Source organism: Neopsephotus bourkii, unplaced genomic scaffold (genome assembly GCF_033783945.1).
Source record: "Neopsephotus bourkii isolate Nb327-2 ecotype Australia unplaced genomic scaffold, CSIRO-AGI_Nbou_v1 NB_1825, whole genome shotgun sequence".
NCBI lineage: Eukaryota > Metazoa > Chordata > Aves > Psittaciformes > Psittacidae > Neopsephotus > Neopsephotus bourkii.
Window position 1 is genome coordinate 12789196 of NW_026902298.1, and position 19558 is coordinate 12808753.

The 19558-nt window shown below is 41.8% G+C and overlaps 2 protein-coding genes across 2 annotated transcripts in view; both read right to left on the reverse strand.

The window, feature by feature from the left end:
* The window catches only part of EHD4 (EH domain containing 4), a 30631-nt gene extending 28882 nt beyond the window's left edge, over positions 1 to 1749 (reverse strand). Inside the window, exon 1 of the mRNA XM_061343805.1 lies at positions 1466 to 1749. Within this exon, the coding sequence (XP_061199789.1) occupies positions 1466 to 1701 (236 nt within the window). The 5' untranslated portion in view covers positions 1702 to 1749. The remainder of the gene's footprint in view (positions 1 to 1465) is intronic.
* A 2918-nt stretch (positions 1750 to 4667) lies between these two features.
* The window catches only part of LOC133207049 (cytosolic phospholipase A2 epsilon-like), a 41085-nt gene continuing 26194 nt past the window's right edge, over positions 4668 to 19558 (reverse strand). The window contains exons 10-22 of the mRNA XM_061343582.1: positions 19194 to 19363; positions 18980 to 19069; positions 18185 to 18222; positions 16879 to 17014; positions 15266 to 15402; positions 14714 to 14939; positions 13403 to 13517; positions 12844 to 12981; positions 10925 to 11032; positions 10023 to 10211; positions 8941 to 9107; positions 8022 to 8208; positions 4668 to 5236 (exon numbers count right to left, since the gene is read on the reverse strand). Coding sequence (XP_061199566.1) covers positions 4926 to 5236; positions 8022 to 8208; positions 8941 to 9107; positions 10023 to 10211; positions 10925 to 11032; positions 12844 to 12981; positions 13403 to 13517; positions 14714 to 14939; positions 15266 to 15402; positions 16879 to 17014; positions 18185 to 18222; positions 18980 to 19069; positions 19194 to 19363 — 2012 coding nt within the window. The 3' untranslated portion in view covers positions 4668 to 4925. The remainder of the gene's footprint in view (positions 5237 to 8021; positions 8209 to 8940; positions 9108 to 10022; positions 10212 to 10924; positions 11033 to 12843; positions 12982 to 13402; positions 13518 to 14713; positions 14940 to 15265; positions 15403 to 16878; positions 17015 to 18184; positions 18223 to 18979; positions 19070 to 19193; positions 19364 to 19558) is intronic.

The following is a 19558-nucleotide window of genomic DNA, read 5'->3' on the forward strand; positions in this document are numbered from 1 at the left end:
TTCCCCTTAATTGTAAATGATACAGCAACTCAGCTGACAGAACAGGTTCTGGTACATACTCATTTGGGACCATTCTGTCTCTGTATTACCCATGCCCTGTCCATGAGCCTGGTAACAATGTGTATCTGGAAATATATAGAGACTGAAAGAGCAACTGTCATTTTAAAGAAGAAAATGAATCTACATGAATAGAGAAATGCTGGTAAGCCCCAAATCACCTCCCTGCAAATACAAATCACCTCCCTGCAAATACACACCTTCTTGTGACTACCTTCTGCCTTTGGGGTCCTGAAACTAAGTTTATCTTCTTTTAATTACAGCCCTATTTCTATTTTTACAGTATTTCTCTGAACAAAACCACTTGAAGTATTTGCAGGAACTTGGTAATAATCGCTAAAGAACCATGTTTAACTTTATGCTTCCAATTAGCTTGTTGTAAAACCAGAAAAGAAACATGATTAGCTCTGCAAACATCTGAAAAGCTCTCAGGTGAGTAAAGGTAAACAGCTCTTCAGTGGAGAAAGGAGGTAGATCTTCTGCACTGTGAAAACAGGCTGCCTGCAACCTTTGGAACCAAAAGAGAAACATCTGTAAAATGTACAGAAGAGCTGTACTGAACTTTGAATATAATAAGTATGTCAAAATCTGATCCAAGTGACCGATCAGCATCTTCTGCAGTTTTGTATGACCTCAGACTGATTTGTAAGAGGTGTATGAAAAGCACACTCAGTTTATGCAAAATATTCAACGCAATGCCTGATGCACACTCCAGCTTCCTAACACCAGTCACCAACAGACTAGACTGCATTAAGGGAGATAGGAAAGACAACAAATACTAAAACATCAGCAACATAGTTAAAAGCTGCCTTATTAGTAATACTGCTTGTTCAATGCGACTGATCAAGGAGTTGGGGGGGAGAGGACTTTCCAGATACCATGCCGGTTTTGCTCAGAACTGTCATTTTGTTTCTCTGTTATCTTCACATCCAATCTATGCATTAAACTACTTTTGGGAACGGAGGGGGAGGAAGGAGACACGGGTAAACGGTCTGCAATAGCCGATGTAATCGCGCCGTTTTAACGCGAAGTGCCTATGCTTCCTTCAAAATAATTCAGAGATTAAGAACTGAAGCTATGAGGAAGTAGACAACGAGGTTACACTTCTCAGCAGAGCACGAAATCGAGACCCTATTCTTAAGCAGGAAGCTGACATGTAACAGAGCGGAGAGCAGCACGCATCTTCTACACGGCACGGGGGACTCTCGGACCGGACATCAGCCCCGGTGCTGCGTTCCGTTCCCCGGGACGGCTCGCTGCTGGCACGCAGGAGGCATTTATCCCGCAGCAGGAACGCCCTGGGCAGGAGCGGAGTGAGCACTGCGGTGGGGCGAGGGTGACAGGGCGAGGGCAGGCACCCCCGAGCGGGGCCTCGGGGAAGGAACCGCACGTCGGGGGAGTCGCCTACCGTATGAAGGTGGTCTTGCCGGTGCTGTACTGCCCCACCAGTAACACCATGGGCTTGTTCTCGAAGTCGGCCTCCTCCAGGGCGGGCGAGTGGAAGTCATGGAAGCGGTAGTGCTCCTCCAGCGGCAGCAGCTTACGGAGGTAGAGGTCCCGCAGCCCACCAGTCACCGTCTGCACCACGTCGGTGCCGCCGCCGCGCTCCCGCCCGCCGCCCTGCTTCCCCAGCCAGCTGAACATCCCGACAGCGTCCCGCAGCACTGCCGACAGCCACCGCTCCGCACAGCGCCGCACACAACCTCCGCCGGGGCGGGCAAGCCCAGCCCACACCCGGACCCGGCAGGGGCGGTGCTAGCGCTAGCAACGCGGCCGGCTCTGCGGCGGGGCGGCGAGCGCCCCTCTCCTTGGTATCAGGTCTGTGGTGTGCGTGTGCTTTGGTTTTTGTTTGCTGCTGACTCTTCGGTCACAAACTCGCCTCTGGAAGTTAACTGTACCCGCTGTTAAGTGCCAGCCCCCGGAATAAAAGCCCTTCAACAGCCCCGATCTGAACACGGAATCGCCCAAATGCTTTTCATGTTTTACTGATGATGGCTGCTGGCTTCGGATGCCTAAGAAGTGTGTGACTAAGCACCGTGGGGGTTAGCCTCAACGTTAGGCAACAAAGGAAAATTCTTAGTATAACACTGAATTTTTGCTGTGTATATCAGACACAGTCATTAGTTTTAACCTTACACCTTCCTATTGTGTTAAGGCACGGGGGAGGATCACCTTTTCCCTTGATTTTTACAAGAGATTTTAACGAGATACGATGCTATAATCACTGACGCATTGAAGTAAAAGCAGTGTTTTATTTCTCTGAGATAAAAGTTTTTCTGTGCTCACTCATTGCTTGGAAAACAAAAGGCTCCCAGTTAAAAAGAATAAAAGAAAGGAAAATATAAATTAAAATAAAATAAACCCTAAAAGGAGGAGAGGATTTTTTTTTTGCTGAACCTGTACTTACACATTATGCGTGTCTCTTTTGCATCAAACTTACGGTCTTAGCTCCTTTGGAACACCCTTATCATGAAAATCCCCTTTTGCTGGTCCAGCACATCTGCCAAGTCACATTTTTAGCTATGTACCTTTCTTCCTCCTAATTTCCATCTGGAATACTACATTTTCTCTATATGCTCTAGCTCTTTTCCAAATACATCAGCAAGTTTAGATATGCCCTTTCCATTTCCCTCCTTCCCATGCTGTTCCTCAAAGAGCAGATGTTAGGCTCTAATAATGCTCAGTCCTAAGAATTTAACCACTCTGCCTTTTCTTGGTTCCTTGCTTCACATTTTATTTAGGGCTGTGCATGTGTTTTGCAACTCTTGTTGCAATTTCCATGCTGAGTCTAAAGATTTTATAGTATTTCATGTAGGGTCTTGCTGAACAGCTTCCTCATTTTACAAGGGCATGTAGTGATAGGACAAGGGGGAATGATTTTAAACTGAAAGAGGGGAGATGTAGATTGGACATTAGGAAGCAATTATTTCCTGTGAGGCACTGACACCAATTGCCCAGAGAACTTGTGTCTACCCCATCCGTGGTAGTGTTCAAGGCCAGGTTGGATGGGATGAGCTTTAAGGTCCCTTCCAACCCAAACCATTCCATGGTTCTTTTAAAACCCTCTTTTTACAGCTTGCTTTTGTATTCTTCTCATTTTAATTACTTTTCCCCATAGGTTAATCCACAGTAATTAAGTTATCATTGCAGTTACTTACATCTTCTGCATGTTGCTTCAATAAATTGTTTTAAATGAGTCCTTTAGGAGTTCTGACTATTCCTGATGATTTCTCATATGCAAAAACATCTGAGCTGTGGAAAACCTAACTCCTGCAGTCTGGGGTGAGTGCTTTCCCACTGTCTTTGGTGCATCCGCTATTTGGTGACTGGAGAGCATCACAGAAAGAGGGCAGGTACAACACTGTCTCAGGCTGTCCTCCCAGCCTCTGGGGACTGATGATTCAGTGCAGGGCTGAGTCAGATGCAGAGCCTTTGTATGCTTTAGTCCTTAGAGAAGAGAGGTGCACAGTCACTCCTGGTTCATCTCCTGCGGGGCACTACAGATTTCATAGATGGCTCTCTGCCTTTCGATCCTGTTGTTCTTCTCCTAGGTTGCAGATTCCTTATCTATTCACCCCTCATGAGGAAGTTGTTCCACCTCTTTGATCAGCCCTGACATTTTCTTCTGAATGCAGAGAACTCAGAGATACTGAATCATTATTTCATGTAAAGTTTTTTGCAATGGGGTAAAGTGTTCATTGTTCTCTCTGACCCCTTCATGGCTGCTGGAAAACTGCAGGAAGGGCAGGGAAGTGTTTGCACTTACACACCTCATTCTGCTTGTCTTCAGACTTCCTGCCTAGATGCTTCCTGCTGTCAGTGAGATGATTTTTACCCTTCGCACATTAAAGCTCTAACTGTATATAGGAACCTGGGAGTGTTTCCAAATTCCCAGGTCTGGCTATGGCCTCTGGCTACATCCCATCCCATACTGCAATGAGATCCAGCATGCATCAGCATGACTGCCTGCTCTCTTTGCTCTTGTTTCTTCTGTGGGAGGTAAACCCTGGGCATAGAGCCTGTACAGGAGCTGTATGGGCTCCTGTAGTGTGCATCACAAGTAAGCATTCACTGACCTAGGTGGCAAACAGAAGGATTATGTTTTTGTGCACCACCAAGGACGAGAACTTAAAGCTTTAAACCTTTGGTACATATCAATAACATTTAAATCCATATGCTAAAATACATTAGCCTGGGTCGGTTCATGGGGAGGTGGGTCTTAAATGTAATCCTAAACTCAAGGGGTCCCAGGAGTCTAGGGCAGTTCACATCTAGGTCTGGAGCAGGTATAATTTCATCTTCGATAGTTTTTCAGCAGCTGTGATATAAATTTGTTTGTTGTCTCACTAATAGAGGAAGAAGTACCTGAAATAAATGGCTTTAACATGTATTTGCTGTGAAAAATGTTTATTTGCTGTAACTCAAAAAACCTGTGGTATTTATAAACTTTAATATTTATTTACAATCACATAAAGACTCCTTAGTTCACAAAATGGGCTTCTTGGTTTTGTTCTAGAAACAATGGATTTTGTTCTCTGCTCATTTCTGGACTGGCAATCCTCCCTTTTTATAGTGCACAAACACAGTCAATGTAAACTTCCTCATGCTTCCTTGTCCACACATCTTGGCCTTGGCCTGAAAGGTCACTTCTTCAAGAATGTGTGGAGCATGGCCTCACCTAGCCATGCTCCTGTAGTTGTCAATGAGGGAAGCATGTTAATTCGTTAAGGAAGAGCTCTGGTTTTTGTGTTTATTTCCTTCACTGACGGACAGGCATGGCAAACAAAGTGCTATTCTTAGCATTCTTGGCTTTTCTTCACTTCCTAATCAAATTATTTTTTTAATTCATTAACAGACTCATATATATTTTATTTCATATTCCCCAGTGCTGGGCAGTCAGCCAAATGCTGGGTTCCCTCTTTGTCAGGCCCATACACACCATCCCTATCGGGTGTTTTTTGCAGTGGTTGCTCTTCCTTATGCTGTTTTTTCCTCTCAACGGCAGTACGCAAGGCCTGAAGTATCAAATCTTTGTTGTTCTGGATGTTGTAGTAACTTAGGTTCACTAGTTTGTCAAAATTTTCCTCTGAATAACTCAAATTGTTTATGTAATATGGACCACAGGAATCAGAAACATCAACGTCACCCTCTGCCATCTCTGAGGGACTACGTTTCACACCTAAGGGACAAAACAGTTACTCGGTTAATTAGCAAAAAGCAATTAGGATCAGGGTGTTTCTCGGGCATGTGCATGGAGTGGATCACACAACTCAAATTTTTCCCTTCACAGGCATTTTATTGCTGGGATATTTGGTTGGCAGGAGGGGGAGGTGGTGGTATGGCAAGTAAGGATTGTCCTGGGTACACTTGGAAAAGCCAAAACAGAGTAGGCCTTCTTTTGAGCACAGGAGGGTGAGAATCCTTACGTCGTGCTCTAGGTGTGGAGTGAGCTCAGCATAGTCCCCAGGTCTCCCTCAGTACTAACACTTTCCCAGCCCCAGCCTCTCTCCGTGCTGCTGTCTCCCAGCCATTGCAGCACTCTCCATTTCTACATAAGGTTCAAGTTAATGGCAACGACTCTTTTTCTCTTTCCTTCCCTTCTCCCAAAGCAGACAACAGCAGCAAGAACTCATGATAGCATGGTTTCTCTCCAGGTGAGGGTCAGGAAGCCACTGACACCTTCTGTGCCTTCCAGCTTTGACTCTACATCATGTTATTTCCCTCACTACTATCCTTTCATGCCTCCAGAAACAGGCTGCTGAAAATCCATGTATTTCAGTGATGCAAGCTTTCCAGAAGCACACCGACCTTCTTAGTGACCTGCCAGGTAGTCTTTCACCCAGCACAACCGAGCGCTTGCCTCTAGCTCAATCAGCTACATCAAGTCTTGGTTCCTACTGGGAAGAATTATCAAAAACCACAGAAAAAAAGATCTAAACAACTAGATTTTATTATCTAAACTGAGAGACTTCAGAGAGTCACTGTTTGGACATATCCTGGAAGCAGATGGCACAAATATTTATATTTCCCCAGACTACCTCCTACTATAAAAAACTACAGGCTTTATGCAACCTCAGCAGTGAGAGCGAACCTGATATTCCCTGAATCACTAAGATTTGGCAGGAACACTGAAAGAACTTTTTGTGCCTGTTTCATCATCCCAGGATAATCAACATATATATCACAGACCAGGCAAAATAATTAGACAGGTAGTCCTACAAGGTCCTCCCCCAAAGGATGGAGAAGAGAATCAGAAGAGTGAAGGTGAGAAAACCCGTGGGTTGAGACAAAGACAGGTTCATGAGACAGAAAGACAATAATAATAATAATGGTGGTAATAACAATATTGATAATAATAAAGAATTAGAATAGACAAAACAAGTGATGCACAGTGCAATGGCTCAGCACCCACTGACCAATGGCCAGCCATCTCCTAAACAGCAGCCCCTGGCCAGCTTTTCCCCTAGTTTATGTACTGAGTATGATGCCATATGGGATGGAATATTCTTTTGGCCAGTTTGAATCAGTTGTCTTGGCTTTGTCCCCTCCCAGCTTTGCTGGCAAGGTATAAGAAGCTGAAAAGTCCTTGACTTAATATAAACACTATGTAGCAACAACTAAAAACATCAGTGTGTTACCAACATTATTCTGAGACTAAATCCAAAACACAGTACCAGGTGCTAGGAAGAAAATTAACTTTATCCCAGCCAAAACCAGGAGAGCTGGACACGAGGGATTATGCATGTTTTTTCCTTCCCCATCATTTCCACAGACCCCTCAGTTTTCTAACTGGTATGAGGGAAGGAGAGCAGTAACAACCCAGAAATGGTAGATAATACTATCAGGTATAGAAAGGCAGGAAATATAATGCTGAATCAGTCCTCACTGCAGATGAGAGAGCATCAGATACATGAGAACTTTTCTGTCAGCCTCCAGTGCCACCACCACATTGACAAGAGGATGTTACTATAGTGAAATATCAGCCTTTACAGTCACAGATACCTGCACCTATGTAAATACCATTGAACTATGTGAATCCTGTTCAAAACCCCAGTCATACACCTCAAATGTGCAATGAATTCAATCCATAATATCTAAGTACTGCATGATTTTTTATGACTTGCTTCAACACTCACCCTCCAAGGAAAATGATTAATAAAACTGAAAAAATAGTTTCTGCATTCGTTTTGTTATTAAATTTAATGTACCATATACCAACCTAGAATATATAATGTACGTATATATACTAGAACTTTTGGGTTTCAGTGTACTGGGGAGCTTTGAGCTGATTGCAAAATAAGTGTTCTTGCAGCATGAGCTGAGAATTTGATCATTTGCAGAAGGAGTAAGTGAAACCTTTGGCACCACAACACCACAGTGTTGTGGGATATGGTACCCTGACTCAGAATTCATCTATTTTGAATTGCTATTAAAACTCTTTTTAAATTTCAAAGTAGGACTCACTGAAGTGAGCAGAAGCTGTCAGCATGGCTCAGTGTTGTATTTTCATCACTTCAGTATGGCTCAGTGTTGTATTTTCATCACTTTGCTAGTTCACACTTTTGTTTTCAAGGTTATCTGCCTAACTGTGAGCCTGGAAATTAATTTAAATAATGAAATCCTTATATTCCCTGAAGCATTCTCTAACAGGAAAGGATGACAAGTATGAAAGGAAATAACCCTGCTCATTTCTGCCACTGCAGAGACACAGAATACACTTTTCATCAGTAAACTTTACAATCTACCCATGAAAAGTCAAGAAGAAAAAATCTGAAGGGGGGAGAAGCTGATCCCAGTTGCTGCTGTACTGTCCAGGGAAAAATGCACATTCTAAGCTTCTTTAAACGGTTCAGGTCTAAGCAAAGAGAGTCTGTGTTTATAGCATGATCTGATGAACAGATACTGCACAGTAAAACAAAGGCAGCTGCTGCCTCTATTAATGTAATGGGTAACTGTAAACTTACCAGGTGCTTTGTACTCCCTGAAGGTGTCATTTACTAGTGGGAAGAATATCACAATAGGTGTTTCTGGGCTCTCCTTGTCACCAACAATGTAGCATTCTTTCACATGTGGGGTTTCCTGGTCGTCTGGCACTTTTGTAGGGAAAGGAATTCCCTGCTTTGCAAAGTATTCAGAAGCTTCCTTCAGGGGCTGGTTGGCACAATATGAAAACAAAACAGGTCACCAGAACATATAGGAATCACTCTGAATTTAAACAAAACTGAATTTCACTGGGAATGTTTGTGGGGTAAGGGCCAAGTTCTGACAGGTTAGGGTACATACCCATCTTGGGTGTAGACTTAATATGATGCCATGACCTGGAAGGCCAGAGTTAGGTGGAGTGGATCTGGGTCCACATGCCTGCCTTTGAAAATCTACATCCCATATTTGGATATTAAAAATGCTGCCTTTAGGTAGCTTTTTACTCCTAGGGAAGTTAAAATTCCTAAATACAAACTGTGCCTGCATTTATTTGCATATCTGGTCTTCTGCAGATAAACACTTCTGTTGAAACACTTCTATTATTGCAGTTCCATTGTCCTGAATGTACGTTTTCCCATGCATGAGAATATGTATGATTGCATTGAGAAATTCTTAGTCAATTTTTAAATGCATTTAGCTTCATTCATTCTACATCTGACTGCCTTCAAATCAGCTAAAACCCATTTAGACATAAAAATGGGCATGTTCAGTTTGCTGAAATCTTGCTTCCTGATAACATTTGTACTGTTCTATAAAGATATGTGACACCAGTAAACTGTTCACTTATCTACACTTCTCAGACACTGGGGAAAAAAAGTTTCTGTGAGTAGAGGACCAGCCATTCAGGAAACTCAGTGACAAAGCAGAGGAATCAGTTCAAGAAGAATGAACAATGCTCACCCCTGTCTGGGAACCTGAACTGTAGTTGAAATGCAAAATGACATCCACTTTCCTTTCTGGTCTCATGAGGGGTGGGTAACTGGTAGCAAAGGCAAATGCAGTATCAATCAGGATGAGGTAGTCTGTTGCTGCTGTCAGGTGGTTGGGCTGAGAGTCGAGCTCACAGTCTAGAAAAGAAGCATTTCTAATTTATTTATTCATTTAGATGAGGTGCTCAATGCAAGAGATGCTGAGGAAAGTCGGTAACAGAAAGAGAATTCAGCTTTTCTCAGGGCTTAGACCTACCTATATAGCTGATAGCTGCAGTTCAGTCATTTCTCAGTTCCTCATCTATCTTCCTCTTTTCACTATTTACTCTTCAATTTCTTTTTCTTTCTTCTAATTAAGACGGATTAATTTAGGACTCAGGAGAACAGAGTTAATTCCATCCCCTGTTTTTGTGTGTGACTCTGATCAGGTCTCTTTTTTTCTGTGGTGGTGCTTTTTGGTTGGGTTTGGGTGCTTTTGGGGTTTTTTTGTTGGTTGGTTGTGGTTTTGATTTTAATATGGAAAAAAAATGAAAAGGCACTTCACTGTCTCAACACACTAAGGACTAAAGATGTTTGGTGCCTCGCACACTATGGCAACAGGCACACAGTTACCAAGGTAATTGGAAGATCTGGTACCAGACTGAACACAAATTGGGTAATACATAATACTATTACAAAGGTATCTTACAAGTAAAAAAGTAACATAAAACAGGGCTCTTTCACACATCCCTTGAACATCAGCCAGGCAAGAGACACCATATGATGGCATCAGTGCCATGCCACAGGCATGCAGGCTGGCTGGCCAGCACATCAGCATTAAAATGATTAATTAAGATCTTTCTCATCTATCAGCCACTGGACTTCATGAAATGTTTAAGAACTTATTTTTGAAGCCTCTCCTACCACCTAATTTTAGCTTTCAGTGACAGTTTCAAGTACTATCAGATGGGAGCACAGCAAAAAGGTGGTTGGCTTGATAACCTCTTAAAGCATTGTTTCTTTTTCACAAGGACAGTTTAAAATAGAACTAAAAGCAGGATTCTATTACCATACCTTTCCATTTGGAAAACTCGCTCTCTAGGTAGTTGTTGTTCATCTGGAGGCCCTTCAGGAAGTTTGGGATTTCCGAAGCTGCTGGACGTAACATGACAACATCTCGGAAAACGTCTGAAAAGCTGTCAGTGGGACGAACCACTCGAGTATCCAGCTCGTTTGGTCTTCTAGGAAATAGGGTCTCATCATCTGCAGGAGAAGGAATAACAGTTCTTGTATGTGGTTTCATACACATGACATGTTCATGTCATCTATGCAATCATCATTTGTATTAACATGTTTGGCACAACTTGCACTTCTTTCTTTCCAGGATCTCCAGCAGTCTTACATTTTTTCAGCTAAGCTTCGAAAATCCATTTCTTCTTCTCCTCACTCCACAGTAATAAAGGCCTTGTTTGTACTGTAAGAGTCTGTCTCACCTACTATAAACTTCTTCACTTGTCTTTGATTTTATCCACTACAATATCCTGCACTGAGACACAAGGATGGTGTTTGCCCTTGTTTCTGTGACTACTCATGCCATACTTGAACTTCCAAGAGAAGAACTGGAAACTGTGAATCGCTACAGAAGACTTCCAGCCTATCCTACCTTACCAGGAAATTTTTCTCCAGTTTTACATTTGTGCTCTGAAAACAGGCTCTTATGAGGACTGTTCTCTCTTTCGTTTGTGGCAGGTCTCATGGATTATTTACTCACACAACTGAAATGATTGCCATACTGAAATACATGGAATGAATTTCCTCCTGGTTTCCATGTCAATTACAGAAATCTCTGAAGAAGGAAATCCAAAATGGCTTTGAAAAAAATCAGTGAGAGAATGTCAGCACAGAGGGGGATGGAAGGGATGAAATTAACAAAAGAAAAAAGAAAATAAAATAACAATGGCATAAGAATAACCCACCTATGTCAGTAATTTTGTCTCGGGTCCATTTGTGCCAGAAGTCTTCTGAATGAACAGATATATACCAAGCATCCATAAGATTCAAGGAAAATACACTGCTCCAGATCCCTGTGGCAGAGGATATATTTGACAGAGAGAAAACCAGTAAAGACCTGGAAGTGTTTTCATTCACAATGACCTCCAGTGCCTTCTGCATTCTCTAACAAACTTCATTACCTTATCTTAGTGCAAAACTAAAGGGACCGTCTTCATAAATTGGTATGTGAATCCATAATGTAAATTAAGAATCTATTTATTGACATATATTAAGAGGGCTGGTAGTGTTTCCAGTGTACCTGCTAACACATCCATTTTTGTTATATGGCAAATAACATTTTGTCATGTGCATCTTAATATTTTCTACTTGTCCCCAGTGATTGTTATTCTGCAGTTTCACAGCATTTGTAATTCTAAAGCTTATATTTATTTCTAGCATCATCTTGGTACAGATTTGAAGTTATCATGCAGGAGAGTCAACCACAAAACATTCAAGACTGATACACTAGAGTCCCTTAGAATGAGGAAGCTGACTTAATAGTTTTGAAAACAGAAAGTGGAAATGTGGGAGTCTTTGATTTGTCTTCTGTTTTTTAGGGTTTAGGGCGTACCTGGGTTATATTTTCAAGTTCCTTTCCCAACAGGTGTAGCAAAGTTGGTGGCAGTCCTGACTGTATCAGTCTTTCAGCAACACTACCTGGTATGGTTAGATGTTCCAACTGTGCCACAGTGCCTTCCTCAATCCCCCAAGCTGCCGAACTAAACCTGTAGCTCCTCGGGAGAACAGAGTGGCAGATAGAAGAGACTGCACCTGAGCAGCCTGGCTATGGTCTGACCCAGCAATGCCAGCCTGCAGTCAGAGGGACAGGTTTGGCCACACAGGGAAGAGCTGCAGGACCTTTGTAGTGAGTCCCCACTCTGTTTGGAGGCTGGGGTGCAAAGGAATTTACTGAAAGCCTTTTGAGTAACTGTGTCACTGGAGTAACACTGCCTGAATAAGGGGACTGTTGGTCATTGGCAGGGAACAGGGGCAGAAATGTCCCAGCATTGCTCTAGAGAAGGGAGGAAGAAAACGCCAAGGTGGGAAGTGTAAGAAGGGGGCTGGTGACCTGCTGGCATTTCTGACCACAGAAGGGATGACCTGGGTGCCTGTTTTAGTATATAAATATATATAAACCCAGGGACAGAGAGATTCTGATTTGCTTCCTTACACTTCACCACTAGCTGTAGTGAAATCTCCACACACGCAAGAAGTCTTAACTTCTCAACCCACCCTCCCTGAAACTTCCTTTATGCAACTGGTGGAAGTAGGAAGAACAATGAGGCAAGAGATTGTTTTTGCAAAGGGAAAAAAGATTTCCTTACTGCTTTTACTGTTCTTGTGCAAGAGAGAAAAAAGGTAAATATTATGAGCTATTTGCACTCTGAAATGGAAGTGTTATCCTTAAGAATTAATCAGGGTTAGGTGTGGTGGGTACATTGTAGGTAAAAGGCTGTATTTTAGAGACTTAGATGGAAGAAAAGACTGTGATTTAACAGGAATAGTGTTACACAACTTTGGTTACTGAAAAAGACATATCTGTGTTGAGAAAGCCTCATGCCAGTAAGCATAACAGCATATGGAATCAAATAAATCTGTTCAGCTGAATAAAATTGCAGAGAAAATAAGAATTCCTTCAGATAGTGACCTGTTACCAGTTCCAATATTTTACTATGTATTCCCCCTGGCATATAAAAAAGGGTACTAACTGCTTCATTTCAGAAGAGGGCTTTGTGCAGGAGCAGGTTATATTATATTATATTATATTATATTATATTATATTATATTATATTATATTATATTATATTATATTACTTTACATTTCCTTGGAGCAACAAATTACCTTCCAAAAAGCAGATCCTGGATTCTGGCATTTTCTTCATCAGGCGACCCATGAAGAATTCACTCCCAAAATCTTCAGCACGAATGAAGGCACCATATTTTGGGAATCCTACCTCATAAGGGGTGAATTCCACCCATTCTGTAAGAAAAAGCATGGATTGATTACAGCAGCAGAGGCACAAATTAGTTGAATAAAACATTATGTTGGCCAGGTTAAGGGGGACTGTTTTTTACCTAACACACTTTGCAAGCAGACATTTATTCACTGTACATTAAACAGTGAATTGTCCTCTTACATGTAAATTTCTTTATAAAATTTAGATTTCTGAAACTTTCTACAAAAATGCATAGCAGGTAATTTTATAATAATGTCCTGCATCATCCTGCTTTTGATCCTGAATACAGCTGAATACACTTAAGGCCTTCAAAAATTGTAACTCTTAAATTTCTATACTGGATTAACCCTTTAGAGTACTTGTGCATTGAATTAATTTCTTTATCTAATCCTAAATTGAACCCTGTTTTGATTAATGTTAAATGCAGTTCTGGAGTATTATTACCTCTAAAATCCTGGTCGCTGATTTTATCCTTCACATTGAGAGAGAGGTAGATGGGCAGGGGGTTCTGACCCTGATTTAGTGCCTGCTGCTGATCTGTGAGCTTATGGAAGTCCTCCTGTTTTGAAGAAGGACAGTAGCTGAGGACAGTTAGATGACACAAAGAGCCTCCCACTTCACTTAAGCCTGAGCTCTGATAATATAGGCTGTATCAGACTCCAACTAGTATGTTCCCCACTGGTTTAGTTCAGGGAGGTGCTATCATCCCTATCTCCAACCCTCCCCTGCCCCAGCACTTCAGCACAGAAATAGTCCTAAGATGAGTTCGTATGCTAAAAAAACCCCATAAATTATAGTATTTCTATGGTAGTAAGAAAATACTGTTATTGACATTATTTCATAAAAATATCTGGAAATATCTGAAAAGCACTCTTCTTGGGAAATATTTCATTCAGAAAGAGTAACTCCCTCCCCGACTGCCCAGAAAATTGCATTTTCCTCAGACCTGTAATGAAGGCAAAGCTCAGACAGAGTTAATGTTCTGTGAGCCTTGACCCCTACTGCTTCTGCTGCAGAGCATCTTGCATACTTGGGTTATGTGGAAGAGGCAGGACAGGGAGTCTCTACCCCTGTGCTGTGCTAAGGCTGTAGAAATTTATATGCATGTAGGGTTAATCAAATTACATGGGAAGGGTTTTCTCTTAAGTATAAATTACCTATTAGGGAGGAAATATTCACAAATACTAAAACAGAGCCACAACATTGCCTTTTGGTGGAAGCTTTTACAGGGTGAGGTAATCCATTAACAGGTCAGATATACTGGTTTGGGGCTTGTGATTTATGTGTTTTTTTGCTTTGTCACACTGCTTTTTAAGAAGAACAGGATTTTCACTGAAATATTTACATGTGAATTAATTTTGAAGCTGTTTATACTATAATTTTCCTGTTATTTCTCTTTATTCCCACCTTTTCTGTGTGAGGTGTGATGTTAAGATCTGCATAATACAGCCAACAACCAAAGAATTATATTGTTAAGGCACATGCTTTAGGTGTCTATCTGAAAAACAAGCAAACAAGCAAAAGAACTCGTTTTCTGTAAGAGTGGTCAAATACTGCATATGTCGCTCAGGGAAGCTGTGGAGTCTTCACCTGCAGAGATACTCAGAAGCCCATGGTTCAGGGCAGCTGGCCCTAGCCCTGCTTGAGCAGGGCTGTCAGACAAGACAACCTCCACATGCCCCTTCCAATCTATCTGTCCTCACTGCTATATTCACTGAATATTCAAATCTGAAGAGAAATGTGCTGCTACTGTACCTTTTCATGTAACATGGTTTCAATGATGAGTCCCCACAGATCTGTGAAACATATCCGATGTCCTTCCTTTCCTCTCTGGCACAACTCTTTCAAATAGTATTTCAGACGATCGGGGGCAAAACAAGCAAGGAACTTATTTTTGAGCACATGCTTTCGGACATCGTTCAGTGTTCCCTTAAGATCCTTTTGGGACCAGTCAGGGTCTTCATACAAGTTTGACATGGTCCTAATAAATCAAAACAAAACAACAAAACAAACAAAAAAGCCACAAGGAAAAGCGTGAGTTCTGAAGCAGAGCTTTGGGAAGTTAGGGAGGTTTGTCTATCGTACCTTGATTTACATGAAAAAGCATGTGTGTGTGGCACCATCCACATTATTTAAACAGGACTAAGTTAATTTTACATGTGGGCAAATACCCTCTGAAGGAAACAAGAAAAAGCCACAGCAGAAAAAGAAAGACCTTCCTTGACAGTAAGGATGATACATCTCTTCAGATCACTGCTTGTCATACATAGAAAATTCCTGTGAAGACTTTACTTGTCTTGGTCTTACCATGTTGTGCCGGATAAACCAGTGATGTATGAGACACAGTCCAAGATGTTCAGTTCCTGCACACTGAGAAGGTGGGCATACATGGCTGTCAGAGCTCTGGTTCCACCACCCGTTGTCATGATTGCCACCACAGGTACCTGTTCAATCCCGAAATGCATGCATTTAGTGACGTGGTCTGAGAAGGGAGGGAAACCTCTGATAAGGACAGAGGAAGCTCCAGCACTGATAAAGTAATAAAGATGCTGTATGCCACCAATCAGCAAGGAGAGGAAAAAATGAATTAATTCTGCAGCATAGAAGGAGTAAGAAATACTTCATATTTCCTCCATCGTCTCAAACATGACATTTTCAGGGATCTATTGAAAAACCAGTAACACAGACCAGCAAAAAAAAAATGGAGTAGTACCTCCTGCCATCTGATCCAGATTTTTGTCAGATGCAATAGACCAGCAAACACAGGGTGCTGTCTCAACATTTCCATGTGAGTAGTAAGAACCTCTCTGTTAACTGAAGGTTGATAAAGCTAATTTCTATTACTGCATAGCTCTTTCACAGGCCATACTAGATGTACCATGACTGATAGATCTAAGAGCACAGACCAGTTCAGATCCCTTGAGACCAGAGGCTGGGGACACCATATGTTTTCACAGATGCTGCAGGGAAAACAAAACCGTACTCATTCCACCTACCATATATGAACATACAATACTAGATATTCAAATGAGCTCTGCAATTACTTCTTTCTGTGATGATACAGAGATCCAGAGTCTCCTAGGATTAATTAAGAATTAATCCTTAGAAGGTTTAATCTGTACATATGAATTTGCTCCATTAACAGTAAAGATAGCTACCATGCTTTGGGGTGAATTCACCTGTTATGCAAATCATCAGGAGACTCTGTGGAGATTGTCCTGCAGGGAAATAGGGTACCTCTTCTGAGGGGAAGGAAATGGCCCATGGCTTAGCCCTGGCATTTAAAGGGAAGGTCCAGCTATGCAGAAAAACTGATAAGCTCAGTTCAGGGCAAAAGGAGGAAAATCTCTTTTATCTCTGCATCCGAATTTAGGCTTCACACTACAGTCGTGGGAGTATAATTAAAAAAGAGAAGCCTGTTTTTTCCCCTGCCTTTGACCCTCAGTTATTGTTCCCATTTGCCAAACAAGTACATGCTCTAGCTGCAGCAGACGATGAAGTCAGATTGGCAGCTTGCTGTACTTACACAATGGGAGCTTAAATGCTGGCACAAAAGGCAGAAGAAAATAAAGTCCAGTTTGAACTGTGAGACAAAGAAGGGCTGAAACAAGAGAAAGAAGGGCTGAATCAATGGCTTAGATCTGGATGACATGACTGTGAGGACTAAAAGAAGCTTTGGTCCTGAGAGCACCTAGCCCTTCTCTGCATTATTGTGTGGACTGCTACTCAATACAAAGCCAGATCCTGTAGCAACAGGGCTACAGGTATTTGTTAATCTTTCCTATTAGTACTTTTTTCTTCCCTAGAATAGTCAGCTGTAGCTTGCACATGAAACTTCACACTGTTTCCAGGAAAACAGGACCACCAATGCTGCATGTTGACACTCAGCTGTAGAGAAAGAATAATTATGTCTTAGATACTTCATCGTCCTGCAAGTCCTCCTTCAGCTGAAGAACGTCCTTCAGAGCTGCTGCAACCACCTTCTTCCTCTTGCGAATGAAATCCTGTTCCTGGGCACACAAGCCAAACCCCAGGCGTACGTCTAAGTCTTCCTGGCTGGAAGAGAGGATCAGGGATCTCTGATCATCACACTTACAGTTTCATTCAGCTTTTTAACTGCTTCTACTTCATAAATAGGTATAACTTCACCATCAGATGCATATAAAGCAAAGCAGGAAGAGGTGAAATGTTTTCCTTTGTTCCTGGAGAAGAGCAGTACATCTCCTTTGGACTGAGAAGGTTTCTTTTATTTAGTCCTTGCTGAAGATGCCTGAAATCAACAGAATTGTCCTACTTCGGACATAAAGGCAAAAACCTGCAGAGGGCAGTGTTTTAAAGGTGGCTTTTAAAGGTTGCGCAGACTTCCAGTTACACCTGTGAATCATGGACTGGAGTAATGGAATTCTGTGTTTGGGTGTTTTTCTTGTGTGGGTGTGTATAGGAGCTTATGGATATTTATAAGCACTATAAAGTTGTTGTTGCAGTTTGGAAGCTGCTGTGAAAATCCTTCTTAGGTGGTAAAGAAGTTTTTAAATGACAGCTGTAAACTGTATGTATATCTCATACTGTATTTACTGAAAATACACGGCACGATAGAAGATGCACCTTCTACATAATGCAACTTATTCCAATTCTAGATTTTATTAAGACCTGAACCATATGGCAAAGTACAAAATGTGCTTCCTTGGTTTAGAAATAAGCAACCACTTGATTAATTTGTATTTACCTCTTTGAGTAGACATTAAAAAATAAATGCAGGTATTTTTATTATGTCAATTTTTATACATATATGTCTTAAAGTGGCCAGGCCTTTGTCTTTGGTCTTTTGGGGTTTTTTTTGGTTTTATTTTTGGGGTTTTTTTTGCTTTTTTCTCTGACCTCAGGAAACAGAAAGGTTTCTTTCAAATAGTTTTGAAACACTGCTTTTATTGAAAGTCTGCATTTGGCAGTTAGTTTTAGAGGTACCGAAGAATGTCTACAGCAGCCCTTAGCACATAATTTTGACTGCAGAAAAAATATCAAAATAAAATTGGTGTGTTCTTTATGAAACTTTTTCTTAACTCACTGTATAGTCCCATGGCAAAATCTCTGTACTGAGTTCGTTTTATCTTTGTCTGAAACAAGGATGAGCCAGCACGCACGATTCAGGCAGTAAGAACTCGACTGACAGTTACGCGAATTCAAAGAACCAAGGGGAAAAAACACAGAGGAAGATGAATATCTCACCATTTTTTCACCTTGAAATGCAAGTCAAATTTTCTGTGCTGAAAATCAGAAAGGTAAAATTAGGAATACTGATATTTTGTTTAAAATAGTTCTTTTCCCCCACTCAGAATGAGACATAGCTGTTTTGGGACATCATTACCTCTACAAAGCTCTGACAAAGCTCTGAACTCCATTCAACTGAGACTGAGAGAGGGACTCTCCTATCAATGTTTCCTTAGTCCCCAGATATGTGCATTGATTTAATAAATTAAGACTTCGGTATTCGCACCTGTAGTCTGCATCTTCTCTTTGCTGTGCCACTGTGGTGTATCTATCTTGCACGGATACTACTCAGTACGAAAATAAATAGCTGCAGTGCTACACCTCACCTCCCTGGAATGGCCCAGCATTAGACATGGGTCTTGAAACTAAAGTCTCCCACACAGTCTGTGATACAAGAGGAAACCAAAGAGACTGAGCACCCCAAAAGAGTGGCACAGCTTTACAACCTGTGGCAATACGCTGGGCTGCAGCCTCACCCCTGTCCTGCTATGCATACAGTGACTTCCAGCCTGGCTAAGGACACGGACAGTAGAAGGAGCATGAGCAACAGCTTAGCTATTTCTTTTCTTCCTCATCCTCCCCTGAATTTCCCATTTCATTTTCCCCCAAATTCATTATGCATCACCCCAGATTCGAGGTAGGTTAGAAAACACCAGCTCTCTGTAAAGAGAGGTGGCCTTTGGTTTCTGCTTCTCGGGAATCAGCAACAATTTCAAAAGCTTGCAAAGGATTCCTCATGGCCAGCACGCTTACCTCGCCAACTACTTCCTGCTCGGAGGGGAGTGACTTCAGAGGGAGAGTGAGCGGGATGCTTCTCCTTGATCCGCACGACACACAAGCACACTGGAAAGGAGCACGGAATGCTTTTCGGTTAAGACAGAAATGTTCTCCTCTTTCTGCCTATACAAATGTAAAGGTCAGATCATAAGACTGCCTATGTTTTCTACCATGTTCTGTGGTCACGTACAAAGGTGGAAAGGCTCCTCTTCTTTGTGAGTGCAACTTCCAGAGAGGGTTGCTTGTATTTGGCATAGTGGAAAAAAGTGGGGTCTGGGAGAGGAGAGCAGGAGTCACAGCTCACTGAAACTCTCTGGGTTTCTTCAAAGGATCCTCTCACTGTGAACGTTAGCTCATTCCCTAAACAATGAGATAAAATACATACAAAAAGTCACTTCTAATGGCAAAAAAGAGAGAAAGGGAAATAAAAAGAAGCAACAGGTAGCTTTGAACAAACCCCTTCTCCTCTTCCTTTATATTTGGAAAGTGATCGAAGACCCAAACATAACAGATGATTGTATCTATAATGGGCTGAGCAAAAAACCAGAGGGGAAT